The sequence below is a fragment of the Salminus brasiliensis genome, chromosome 20, assembly GCF_030463535.1.
Source record: "Salminus brasiliensis chromosome 20, fSalBra1.hap2, whole genome shotgun sequence".
Taxonomy (NCBI): Eukaryota; Metazoa; Chordata; class Actinopteri; order Characiformes; family Bryconidae; genus Salminus; species Salminus brasiliensis.
Genome location: NC_132897.1, coordinates 12,175,034 through 12,189,328, shown reverse-complemented (window position 1 = coordinate 12,189,328; position 14,295 = coordinate 12,175,034). Strand labels below are relative to the sequence as shown.

Below are 14,295 nucleotides of genomic sequence, written 5' to 3'. Positions count from 1 at the left end.
TGGACCCTCTCTGTATTGGCTGAACTTAACCCACAGCTCTGTTCAGTAATGGTTCTAACTGCTCTGCTCTGCGTTATATGAAAATGTGAGGTTATATGGAAATGTCTAATTTACATATAATTTGTTTGAAATTGGAAAACAGTAAGGTTTGCAGCAGCTCTTCTATCACACCTGGTTCTTCTGTGCTTCAGTGCTGATGGTACTGTGTGTTTCTGTAGGTCAGTCATGAAGTCCAGCAGGTCTGGTCTCTGTGTCCTGCTCTTACTGACCACTGCACTCAACACAGGTAAGGGTGAACTCTCACTTTTTGATCCTCTGAAAGTACAGAACAGATGTAGTGGAGTAAATTTTACAGGAAGTTGGGAAATACAAAAGAAGAAGCTAAATCAATAGGTAGTTCAGTGGTTTCATTGCTGGAACAGCTGCAGATCCTGTGGCTGCACCTCAGATGTGTAACATGCCTCTGTCTTGCCTTTGTGTTTTCTCTTCCTGTGTCTCTTTTGTAGCTCTGTCCTCTTGTTATCCTCCCCAGGTGTTCCTGTTTGTGTTTTGTGCTCTTATACCCCCGTGTTTACTCTGTTTTATGCCCAATTGTTACAAGAAAAAAAGCAGCAAAAACACAGAAGATGCTCATGCTAGGCTTTTTTTTGTGTGCCCTGGCTTGAACTGTTTGGCTATAACAGACTATATGGTAGGAGACAGACTGTGGACTGTGGAACTGCTGTTTTCATTTGAGCTCAAACAGACTTTAGCCTTTCTGCTAAATGGGCAAATGTTAGCATGTTTTGCACTGTATGGACAGTTTATTATGCTTGCATACTGGTACACCAGATTCATCAGTACATCTTCCACTACCACAATTAAATATTTAAACATTTCTGAAACTGAAATGTTTCTTATGACTATTATAACTTTTATCTCACATCAGGTCTTCCTTTAGTAACAGTGAAGCTCCATGACTCTGCTGTTCTGCCCTGCTCTGAGAGCTGTTCTGGAGTGGTCAGATGGACGGTGTTCCACAAACGCAGTGATGTTCTGGCTGAGTGTGATCAGACTTCATGCAGATCAGTGAAGGAGGGATATCGGATGATCCATGATCAGTACCTGAAGGGAGATCTCTCTCTCACCATCACTGGAGCTGATTTCAGTAAGAGAGGCTTGTACACCTCTGACTGTGGTGGTAAAGACGTTTGTGATGTGCGTCTTCAGATTGAGGGTGAGTGTTAACTCCAGCTGCTGGTGGAACTCCAGTGATGTTCTGGATCAGGTGTGCGAACAGAGTTCATGCAGGTTCTGATTGGTTCTTCTCCTCAGCTGTGAATTCCACAGTTCAGAGACTGTCTGGGGAATCGCTGCTGCTGAACCTGTTCGTATCGGATCCAGTGGAGGTGGTTTATCACAGTGCAGGGGCTCATGGATCCAGTGGTCAAATCTGTACAGTGGATGGACGATCATCGCAGTGTGAGCCTGAATACACGAAGAGAGCTTCAGTTATCTCTGCTCTTGAGCTGAGAGGACTGAAGCCGTCTGATAACGGGGTTTATACTGTAATGGACACCAGGACTAAAGAGGTCATTCATATCTGCACAGTGGACGTCCCAGGTATGGATGGAATGTTCTTATTCATCAAACCTTCATAGGTACATAAAGTAGATATGACTAAATCGTGGTAAAGTGGACCTGCTGCTCTTGTTTTGTGAATGAGGGTCATTGTATGTATACATGAAATGTCTTTTGGTTGTTGGCTCTCATGATACTCTCACTTCTGATGATCTGCTTTGCTCTTTGACTGTTCATATAGAACCTGAAGACTTTCCTAAAGAGTGTTACTCAGATGGAGCCCCTCTGTTTTGTGTGTTGTGTTCAGATGTGCAGCAGAACTGGATCTGGAAGGACGGATATGAAAAGGGAAACAGTGATGGATATTGGAAAGGATTATGGATCGGAGGAGTGTGTTTTGGGATTGGTGCGCTGGTTCTCAGTGTACTTCTGTTGTGTATTGTGCCACGGCTGCTCAAAAAAAGGAACTCAAGGAACTTATCTGAGGAAAGGGAAGCTTCCCTTCTATTGTAAGTATTGATTTTTGATTAAATCCTGAAACAAGAGTTTGAACCCCTGATGTGATGCAGATGAACAGAGTTCTCTAAATTTTGCCTTTAAACCTACATATCACACAGAGTTCCAGTCCCTTATACAGTGTCCTTTGGAAACAACAGTCTACGAAATCCAAATCTACTCAATAAAGTCTTAGTCTACTGAATCCTATTATAAATTATTATTCCTCACTTTTTTTATTTAATCCGCTGCCTCAGGTATCTTCAGGTATCAGAAGCAGTGGGGTCTGTAGAGTAGACTAAGCCTGATCCCAACCAACATGCTCATGTGGGGCTCCAGTGGGTGGAACATGGGCTAGGTGGGTTCCAGTTGAGCCTGAGCTCTGAGTGGGTTTGTACATGCGGTAAGCTTCACAAATGGGACCTCATTGTTACTGCCCAACTTAATCTCACATGCACTCTTTATGCAGTGCATACAACCCAGGTAAATAAGCTTGTTAAACCATATCTGAGCATTTTTCGTCCCAACCAAAGTTAAATTCTTACTATTCAAAACCAAAACCCAAACTTACAGTGAGGAAAATAAGAATTTGAACACGGAAATCACAATGTATGATTTTTTAATAATTTATTTGTGTGTTACTGCTGCAAATAAGTATTTGAACACCTGCCAATCAGCAAAAATTCTGGCCCTCAAAGACCTGTTAGTCCGCCTCTAAAAAGTCCACCTCCACTCCACTTATTATTCTAAATTAGAAGCACCTGTTTGAGGTCGTTAGCTGCATACAGACACCTGTCCACCCCACACAATCAGTAAGACTCCAACTACTAACATGGCTAAGACCAAAGAGCTGTTCAAAGACACCAGAGACAAAGTTGTAGACCTCCACAAAGCTGGAAAGGGCTACGGGGCAATTGCCAAGCTTGGTCTCCCTCGGACTGGGGCTTCATGCAAGATCTCACCTCGTGGCGTATCAATGATCCTAAGAAAGGTGAGGAATCAGCCCAGAACTACACGGGAGGAGCTGGTCAATGACCTGAAGAGAGCTGGCACCACTGTTTCCAAGGTTACTGTGGGTAATACGTCATAGTTTAAAGTCATGCATGGCACGGAAGGTTCCCCTACTTAAATCAGCACACATCCAGGCCCGTCTTAAGTTTGCCCATGACCATTTGGATGATCCAGAGGAGTCATGGGAGAAAGTTCTGTGGTCAGATGAGACCAAAATAGAATAGCTACTGTACCAAATATTAACATTGATTTTCACAGGTGTTCAAATACTTATTTGCAGCAGTAACACACAAATAAATTATTAAAAAATCATACATTGTGATTTCCGGATTTTTTTTTAGATTGTGTCTCTCACAGTGGGCATGCACCTAAGATGAAAATTTCAGACCCCTCCATGATTTTTAAGTGGGAGAACTTGCAAAGTCGCAGGGTGTTCAAATACTTAAACACTTAAGTGTTTTTGTATAAAATGGGCACTTAGAAAGGACCAAAAGAGCAGAATATTTTCTGTACTGTAAGGACTGTAAGGGCCGTATAAAAGTAGATCACAAGAGGCCCACAAAACAAATATCATGATGTCAGTGTTTTGCTTTGCTGTATGATTACCAAGCCTGACACACTGTTTATTGCAGTAAACTAAGTCAGCATTTCAGCAATGTGGACACTCCTGTAGTCAAGTGCACAAGTGTAGTCTGAGGAACAGTACTTTTCATCTATAGTAGTACCATTTATGGCATTATGCTGCCACCTGGTGGACATTTACAAGTACAGCATTCCCTATGCTTTTATAGAATCTGAATAGGGCTCTATTCACCTAGTGCATGTTTGGGCATGTTTGGGTTAGCAGGAATGGAGCTTTCTCCTGAAATTCATAACCACCTCCACAGTTCTGAGCATGTTCACCTCCAGGTGAGTTGTCAGTTTAAGCCCCTGCACACTTTTATAGAGAGGACTGTATGGAGCTGACGTTGAGGTGAGTTTGTGTTTCTATTGTTTTTTTGTTTTTGTTTTTCAGTTAAAGTTGGTTGTTCTTGAGCTAACTGGCCTAACCAGAGACTTTTTGGCCCAACTTTTACTTATTTAGTAGGTTATCGGGTGGGGTGTAGGTAACTCTTTTCCCCATCTTAAATTTGCAGGGCTCTATTGAACTTATCATATACTTCTGTAGGTCCTGGACTGGTCCTGGACTGAGTACCCCAGTTGTGATTGATGTTCCATTATTCTATCGCTGCACAGTCAAATAGATAACTGTTCCAGTTCATTCCCGTAGATATCAAATGGTGTCCAATAAAACCAGCACATGCTGTGATCTGAACACTGGTGCGCTGGTCAAGAAGTACCACAACAGCATCTGACCAGTAAAACCAGCATGTACTGTGTTTATACTGCTATACTGGACAACCAGCAGCACACCAGCCTCAGTTTAGTAAAGTATGCTGTTTTCATTGTGGCTCCATTTTAGCTTTTAGATATATTCTAAGCTAAAAGAGGCAACGCCATTTTTATCTTTTCAACAAGACCCAAACCTGAAATTTATACTTTTTTTCCATTGTGTAATTAATTAATCAAATGGATAAATGATGGACCAAACATAATTGGATATATTTTTTAAATCAGGTAACAGGAATGAACGTTGGGTTTTTGGATTTGTTTCTTCAACAGAATCTGTAATTCTTGAATTCTTGAGTCTTTTTTTTTTTTTTTTTTTTTTGTCTTCTCTGCCCTTGATTATGTTGCTAAAATACACAGCCATCACATTAAATAACACATTAAAGTTGTCAAAATGTACTGTTACATTATCTCTGACTTGATAAGCAGGATTTCATACTGCAAGGCAATCATCAATTCTATTAGCTACTTTCTAAATACATTTGAACATTTGGTTATTGCACAACTAAGGTTGCAAAATTCAAAGTTGGGACATTTCCATGGGAATTAATTAGAATAAACTAGAAATTTGCTTACAGATTAGCCTTTAACAGGGACCTTATATGTAGTTTTATTTCTCCCCTGTACTGGTCTTTCCTCCCCACATGCACAGATCATTTCTATAATCAGCCTGTGTTTCAATACTGCATCCTGAGCCCACACACTACATCCAGTCAAGTTTGGATCAGAATACTGAACTCAATATATTTGAACTATGGTATTACACCTGGAAGTGCTTGTTTATGGATCTACAGCTTGCCTAATTTTAACTGTAAAACTTGTAAAAAACTTTAAAAGGAAAAAAAAGTAAAATAAACCAGAGGACTCCACTCACGAAAGTAACAGGACAGTAACAGTTTTTAGCATAGAACAAGCAAAAACAAAATATAGCTACATGGCAGTTATGCTGATAGCATGAGGACACTGAGCACATTTTAGTGATTTTTCCAAAATTTGTATTTTAAAAATATACCTTAAATATACATATATTATCTAAGAATTATTTTAGGAAACAGGACAGAATGTTTACAAGTCATAGTTACAATATGATCAAATACACAGAACAAAAATGGAGGGAACTTGCTTTTGGTCTTCCCTGGCCTTCTATTGATGGCATTTTATGGATTTTTTATGACAAGTATTTTTAAAGCAAAAATGGGATTTGTAGTCACACAACAATGCAAAAACAATTATCTCTGAATAATTTTAACTATATTTCATGGTAAAGTGTATAGTTAAAGAGTGGGGACCGGTAACAAATGCTATTTTTTAAGTGTTATATGTAGTTTTTATTAATGTTTTTAATCATATATCTTAACTTGTGTGCTTAATAATAAAATGTATTTTACAATTATGTTTGTGCACATTTATACATGTAATTTCCTGGGGACAGAAATGGCACAGATTTGGCAGAATGTATCTTTTGTAGGTGGTAGGTAATGCATCCCAGGTGATTCTTATGATACAGTCTAGGATATAGAAATTGTGTGGTTCTTAAGTAGGCATTGGAGAGATACTGGGCAGCCATCAGCATAAAGTTCAACTGTTCTATGGATAGTGTAAACTGGAAACTAATGAGAGAACCAGTTTGGCCATCCCCAAACTGTTCTGGCAAAGTTAGGAGCATGAAATTGAGCAAAATCTCTTGGTCTGCTGAAGCATTAAGAGTTGCTTTCACTGGAACTAAGGGGCCAAACCCAACCCCGGAAAAACAACCCCACACCATAATCCCCCCTTCCCTAAACTTTACACTTGGCACAATGCAGTCAGACAAGAACCGTTCTCCTGGCAACCGAAAAGTTATGAAAGCCTTTGTTGATGATGCCGCTTTAAGACGCCTCCTGTATGGTGAAACTAGTCGCATGCATTGTGGCTGTGTTTGGGATCATTGTCTTGCTCAAATGTTCACCCTTGTTGTCATCCTGGTAGATGACAGTAGATTTTATCATCAAGAATGTCGGTCCTTCCTTCAGTTATATAAAGCGCGCCAGTGTCATATGCTGAAATCAACAGCCATGTGCTGAAATCAACAGGCTGCTTCTTCTTGGTGAGCGTGCAGACAGGCCATGGCAGTTGAGTGCATTACTTATGGGTATTTTTTTTTTTTTACAATTGTACCTGCTGATTCCAGGTCTTTCTGTAGCTCTCACAGGTGGTCTTGGTCAACTCTGCTTTCTAATTGTGACTTTCCATGGCTTTTTGCACTTCACTTTCTTTGTGCTCAATACTTTTTCCCTGTGTTATTTCTTATTATTACACATAACTATTTATGGACATGTATGGTTAGATGTTTTGCATGTGTGGACAGGATGGATTGTTACCAAATTTCATGTCAATAGTACTTTTATATATATGTTACAATTATTTGCACAAGAAGGTGTAGTAAACATGAGCTAGAGAAAAGGGAAGGTCATTGTGTAAATTTGATGTCCAAAAGAAGGCAGCATGGCGGTCATTGGAAGATCTTGTGGAGTAATGATGAACTTGAACTGGTTTCATAATGAAGAAGATTAAAAGAGAGTAAAAGAAAAGATGAACCAGTATATTTGCAAGTCATTTCATACATACTGAGCATCTGAAGATACACATTGTAACAAAGCACTTCTGAAACATACATAAACAACTGATGCTAACTTTTTAAATACTACCCCAAATAATGTTACAGTATGAGAGGTAAGGATGAATCAAAGTAGAATACAATTTAAGATTTTTTAGGGGTCAGTTTCTGATGACACTGATATATTTAATTTGTTTCATTAGAAATTAAGGAATGTCTTCTTTAGTACAGTGAACTTTAGCTAATATGTGACTAGACATACAGATAGGTAGAGGAGTATCAATAGCTTTTTAATTGTGTTTGACCTGAAAAGCCTGTATTAATTAATTATTTAAAGGATAGTGTGTTTGTTTTAAACCAGTGATCAACGTTTGATAATTCCTACTAGAAATTAGTTTATGACCATCTGTATCTGTAGAAATGAGTTTATGACCACCTGTATCTGTACTCTACGGAAGACAAGCATCCAGGCTTTTTTCTGTCCTGGCACCAAAGTGGTGAAACGAGCTTCCACTGGGTGTCCGAACGGCAGAGTCGCTCACTGTCTTCAACTGCAGATTGAAGACCCACCTCTTCCGAGAGTACTTGGGCCGATAGCAGAGTGATCACCTTACTGACTTGTGTTTAGTAGTGTTTAAGCTTAGAGGTATCTTTGAATTATTAGTCTATTCAAACTAGCTGAGGTTTTTCTTGGGTAAATAGCAAAGCACTTTTGTAAGTCGCTCTGGATAAGAGCATCTACTAAATGCCTTAAATGTAAATATCCAAGCTTTAATTCCAGTGCATTTATTATTATTATTATTGCATTTATTCAGTGAGAAAAAATCCCACATTAAGAAATATTATTTTACATGAAATCATGTTAATGATGTTAATCCTTTGTACAAACCCCTTTTGCCAACAAGACAGCACCTAACCTTTTCCTATAACATATAATAAGATGGGAGAATACAGCTAGACCATTCCTCTATGCACAATCTCTCTAAAGCTCACCCCACAGGTTTTTTTAATCGGGTTGAGGTCTGAAGACTGAGACGGCCATAGGAGGAGATTGATTTTGTGTCTGGTGAACCAGAATTGGTCACATGTTTAGTGTAATGATCTTGCTGAAAGATCCAGTGATGATCCCTCTGCAGCTTTGGGCAGATGCCACCAGATTTACGGTATAAAATGTCCTGGTATTTCAAGTCAAGTCAAGTTCTCCTACATCAAACCCGCTCATCCATGTTTATTTGGACCTTGCTTTGTGCACTGGTACACAGTCATGTTGGAACAAGAAAGGGGCCATCCCCAAACTGTTCTGGCAACGTTGGGAGCATGAAGTTGAGCAAAATCTCTTGGTCTGCTGAAAGCATTAAGAGTTCCTTTCACTGGAACTAAGGGGCCAGATTTTATCAAGAATGTCTCGGTACATCTGTCCTTCCTTCAGTTATATGAAGCGTGCCAGTGCCATATGCTGAAAAACAGCCCTGCACCATGATGTTCCCACCTTCGTTGTCACTGTTGCTATGGTGTTTCTGGGGCGATCTAGAGTGCTTTTTGACCTGAACCAGAATTGGCCACATGTTTAGTGTAATTATCTTGCTGAAAGATCCAGTGATGATCCCTCTGCAGCTTTTGAGTAGATGCCACCAGATTTACGGTATAAAATTTCCTGGTATTTCAAAGAGTTCATGATGCCATGCACCCTAACAAGGTTCCCGGGGCCTTTGGAAGAAACACAGGCCCACAGCATCACAGATCGTCCGCTTACTTAACAGAGGGCATGTGCTGCTTTTCCACATCCTCCTCTTTTGTTACGCTAGACCCACTTAAAGTGTTTGTTGCCAAAAAGCTCTATCTTGGTCTCATCTGACTAAAGCACACAGTCAGAAAAGGCTTTTCCGTGCCTGCCTCCCAAACTGCTTGTTGGCATGTAGACAGCGCCTGATGGATGTTATGAAGACTTTGTTGACCCCAAGATGCTACTGTTTGATGAGCTTTGGATTTTTTTTTTACTTCTCTTTTACTCCTCCTCGCGTGGTGGCAAGATAAACTTGCATCCTTGTTCAGGCTGGTTTGCCACTGTTTCAGTTGTTTAATCTTCCTAATGATTCCTATGACTGTAGATATGGGCAGGTGGAGGCGAATGGCTATTTTCGTGTAGCCCTTGCCTGACTTATGAAGGTCGACACACATCTGCCCTGCCTGAATGATGTGTTCTCTTGTCTTTTCCATTTTGAAGAGTGGATAAGAGAAATAGGCCTCTGTGTCATGTCATATTTATACCCCAGGGAATCAGGAAGTGATGAATTACTAATTAAAGGTTCCTAGATACTCTGATCAACTTTATAATCTACAGTAGAAATGACAGAAATGCTTCAATCACATTTATTTTGTGCCAATAATTTTGGAACGGGTGATTTTTTATGAAACAAATCATTATTTCTTAGTCAGTTTTATTTTTATTATTCTCTTGAGTTAAGGGTTACTCTACAATTACTCTACTCTACAATTTTCAGATGATTATGCTTCTGTAATAAAAGATTAATTTATTTTAACAAATATAAATTAACAACAAATCTTAACTAGGGGTGCAAATTATTGTGGATGAGGCTGTATATTTGAAATAATGGGTGTCCCAGTATTGACCCTTAAGGAATTCCATCATTTATATTTTTTAGACTGGAGCAGGTGCTCTGTCATAAGATATACTGTTTTGTATGTGATAAATAGCTTTTGAGGTTCAGAACATGTCAAGTCTAAAAATACAAGAAAAATATTATGACGCTTTAAGGCAGTTTAAGGCATTACATTAAAAATATACAGCAGCATTAGAACTAGAAACGTATCAGGAGCCAGATATAAACGATCTAAAGTGAATTCTATATAGAGATATGAAACAGAATCTTCTATAGTCAGTGAATAAATAAGTAATTAATAGGGACAGTCAGTAGTTGTTGGCGAAATGGTGCAGGCAAGTGAAACTAAGCCTCTATCAGTTAAACTGGAAGTGTGCTTTCTGATTCTTCTCCTCAGATGGTGTTTTAATGTGAACTAAAGGGGTTTTACAGGAAACCCACTCAGACATGAGGAGAACCAAACTCCTCACAGACAGATCCCTGGAACTGTGCATCACCCAATACTTGCTACACCAACATATCCTAAACTGGTCAGTACTGTGGGTCAGTCATGCAGTCACTCAGCTCTACTGTCTGTGTCCTGCTCTTACTGACCATCCCTGCTGGTAAGTATGCACAGTGTTTGGTGTTTTTACAGACTTTACTTCTGTGATTTATCTTCACCGGTTCCTGGGTGTGCATAAACGGGTTATTCTCTAAGTAATGTTGCTATGATGAAGCTGGATTGAGCTGTGTTGGTCTTTTACTATTTAAAGATGCCGTTTGATGGTTGGGTTTGATGGATGACTGACTGTGTATTGTTTAACTTAATCATTTGGGATTTTCTTTTACTTTTTTCAGGATTTGATGCAGATTTTCCTACAGTGCAGGTGTAGCTTTATGACTTTGCTGTTCTCCCCTGCTCTGAGATGTCCTGGTTTGGTTGGATGGACCGTCTCACACCTACGCAGGGAAGTGTAATCAGACTTCATGCAGATCAATGAAGAAGGGATATCAGATGATCCATGAAGAGTACCTGAAAGGGAACCTCTCCCTCATCATCGCTAGAGTCGATTTCAGTAAGCGAGGCTGGTACACCTGTGAGTGTGATCGTAAAGACGCGTGTGATGTGCGGCTTCGGATTGAGCGTAAGTGCTGGTTCTGCTGACTTACTGCTGCTGGTAGAACCTGATAGTAGGTTAATGAAGGTTCTGGTCATGTGTCTCCTCAGCTGTGAGATCTTCAGTGGAGATACAGCCTGATGAATCTCTGCTGCTGGAGTTGAAGATATCAGATCCAGTGCAGCTGGTTTATAACAGCGGTGGTGAAGCTGGATCACCGAGTGTTCAGATCTGTACAGTGGAGGGACAGTCAATGGAGAGTAACCCTGAATACATGTAGAGAACCTCACTCACACCTGCTCTAGAGCTGAGAGATATGAAGCCATCTGATAGTGGAGTCTACACTGTGAAGGAAACCACGAACGATGAGGCCCTTTATATCTACACAGTGAGCGTCCGAGGTATAAAGGTTTTGAACTAAAGGTGCTCTTGAGTGTTACACTGTTATCGTAGATGAATATTGCAAGCTCAGTACATAGAAGAGACAAATCCCCATACCTCAAACACTGATTCAAATTTTGAATCAACATATTTCTCCTATAAAATGTTACATTTACTCAGATTAAACTTTTGATCTGTCATCTATGTTCTATTACAAATATAATATTGACATTTGCCATCTCCACATCATTGCATTCAGTTTTTATTCACAATTTGTTTAGTGTCCCAACTTTTTTGGAATCCGGTTTTTAAATAGTCATTAATAGAGCGTTAACGCTGTGTGGAAACCCGGAGATGCTTGTCTACTTAACTTCTAATCTTTTCATTTGTTAATGTTTTCAGTCCAGGTTTGTGTTTGATCTCATGTTTTAAACACTTCATCAGAATATGATCTGGATCTGTTCTGGATAGGGGATGTCCTGACCTTTCCTGAAGACTTTCCTAAACAGTGTTGATCAGACAGAGCTGCTCTATTCTGTGTGTGTTTTCAGATGTGCAGCAGAGCTGGATCTGGAAGAAGGGATTTGAGAAAGGAAACGATGGATATCTGAGGGGGAACAGCGCTGGATATCTGAAGGGGTTAGGGATCGGAGCAGTGAGCTTTGGGATTGTAGCGCTGGTTCTTGGTGTAATTCTCGGAAGGCATGTTTGCCACTGGTCCTTCCCCTGTTGTTGAGACGTGTCCAGAGGCCCAGAAATAGACAAGGGATAGGAGCGGCAGAAGAAGAACCTGGTGATCCCATGAGACCGCAACAGCGTCAGGAAAAAGAATAATCAGCTTCTACTGCTCACTTAACTGAAAGCTGCTGATGGTCCTCCTGATGGTTCCACTGCAGTTTGCTACGAGCGTATGAGACACTTGGTAATCATGTGATAGCAGGGTAAGAAACCCACAGTCTGATGTTCAGTCTGCTTTTCAGGATGCGAGTCGTACTGACCTCCATTCTGAGCTTCAGGATGTGATTAGTTTCATACCTTCAGTCTGATGTCCAGGTTGGCCTTTAGTCTGAGTCTTTTGGAACAACTTTATCACATATGGTATATTGTGTCTAGATCCGAAGTAGGTCAAAATAAAGAAGACATTCAGTTTTGTTTCAGAGTCGGCTTGAGTCAAATCATAGCATGCGACCATCGAGCAAAGTATTTTAAGAAAAAAGACCTACCGTGCCATTTTACATTAGATACACTTACTAGACTCGTGAACCTGAACATTAATAAGAAGAGTCGAAACGTTTGGTTTCGGAAAAAGAAGTGGACCATATTTGTTAGAGTGTTCAGACCGTTGGCTCACATCCTGGTCCACAAGTGGATCACGGCCACCAGAGGTAAACATCACGCCTGTATTGAAGGAGGCAGTTTTATTTTTATGTATATTCAGACATAGTAAGCTATACACAAGCCACTTTTGCACAGCATACAAATACCCCTAAACCATTTGTGTTTTGTCACTCTCAAGCTCTTTTGATAAAATCCTAATAGAGATCAAAAACTAAAACTTTAAATTCGAATTAGGGAAAGTCATTGTGAAACTACATTTTAAGCCGATCATCATAAATCTTTTGCCAACGTCATAAACCAGATATAACTAGCATAATTCACATAATAAGTCTTTTCTGCAGCGTTTCGGTATCGGCGGGATACATCCGAAAGACGGCTGTAATCTCAAGTCAGCGTTAAAATCCATAAGGCAGAGAAGTCGTCGTGTAGCAACTTCCTGGTTGTTTGTGTTGATTCCTGTTCATTTGTGTTCATTCACTGTTCATGAGTTGCACCTGGCTCCAGCTACAGGCATACTGAAAAAAAAAAATGTTTCTTTTGTAAGGTATTGCAAGTCTAACTTTTTCAAAGAGCATGTTATTGCTATATAGGATTGAATGTCTGACTATTGAAATGTATTCATTATCAAGCCAATAAAACTGCATTTTATTTATATTCTTATCTAATTGTCATTATAATTGTCATAAGGGAAAGTTGCAACAACACGTCAAGTCAAATGTATTTGTATAGCGCTTTGTACAACTGTTGTCACAAAGCAGCTTTACACAAAGTAATAAGTAAAAGACAGAAAAAAAGAAATATTAGAAGACAAATAAACATGAGCAGTATGACTGTCATCACTCTAGCTTGTTTCTGATTGGATACATCTGCAGTGATGGAACTGCCACACGTTGAAACTGTCTCTCTTCGTTACATCTGAAACAAAACTCAGAACAGAACTCTTTGTGAAATGATTCTACAATCAGGTGATGCCTTGATGAACGCTGACTTCGCTCCAACTCGTGAATGCCTACCACATGCTGAACCTTTTGAAAGAAAATCTGACCGTTACAAACGTCAATTCCTAATTTACACTTTTGTTTTTCACAGTCCTCTACCAAAAGATCCGTTCATATTCATACACATCTAGCAGAAAGGCCCAAAGCTCATGTTGCCGGCCTCAAGGCCTAGGGGTACCTGGGCCGTGCACAAAATGACATTGCAATAGATGGCTGTATGATGGCTGTGACTCTCTCTCTCTCTCTCTCTCTCTACATGACAAGGAAGAAACCAACACACAGGTTAATGTGTCGTCAGCAAAAGGTTTATTCTGAACTCACTAACCTAGCCAGAGGCTGTAAGTTAGTTCAAACAAATAATAATAGTATAATGATAATTCTACAGATTCTAAGATTTAAAACAGCCTAAATGTAATCCTAACAAATTAAATAAAGAAAAATAAAATAAATGTTATGTTATGTAATGTTATGTTAAATGTTATATTTATTTTTACTGAAAATAATGTAACCCCTTTTTTCCAGTCCTCTACACTCACTCTCACAGCCCTCCCTTCCATCTCTTTCAAAAACAGCAATGGGAAATATTCCATAAATTTTCTTCTAAACTCCCATGATTTCAACCCGCATGTACTTTTTCAGCTGACATGATGCCGATGAACACACCCATAGCAGAGGGATGGGTTCCATCCTATAATCGTTCAAGCAGGTTGTGAAGTTTCAAGCGACTTTTTGAATATAAAAAAGGATCAGTCATACACATCATTTCATTGCCTTCTGTAACAACTCCGCTGTTGTGAACTATAAAG

The 14,295-nt window shown here is 39.6% G+C and overlaps 1 protein-coding gene across 1 annotated transcript; it reads left to right on the top strand.

The window, feature by feature from the left end:
• Nucleotides 1-224: 224 nt before the first annotated feature.
• Nucleotides 225-13,104, top strand: LOC140542044 (uncharacterized). Its single transcript, XM_072664869.1, has 8 exons — nucleotides 225-286; nucleotides 929-1,216; nucleotides 1,291-1,602; nucleotides 1,868-2,069; nucleotides 10,070-10,277; nucleotides 10,513-10,799; nucleotides 10,883-11,173; nucleotides 11,705-13,104. The coding sequence occupies exons 1-5, from the start codon at nucleotides 226-228 to the stop codon at nucleotides 10,089-10,091; spliced, it is 885 nt and encodes a 294-aa protein (XP_072520970.1). The 5' UTR covers nucleotide 225; the 3' UTR covers nucleotides 10,092-10,277; nucleotides 10,513-10,799; nucleotides 10,883-11,173; nucleotides 11,705-13,104.
• The last annotated feature ends 1,191 nt before the right edge of the window (nucleotides 13,105-14,295 follow it).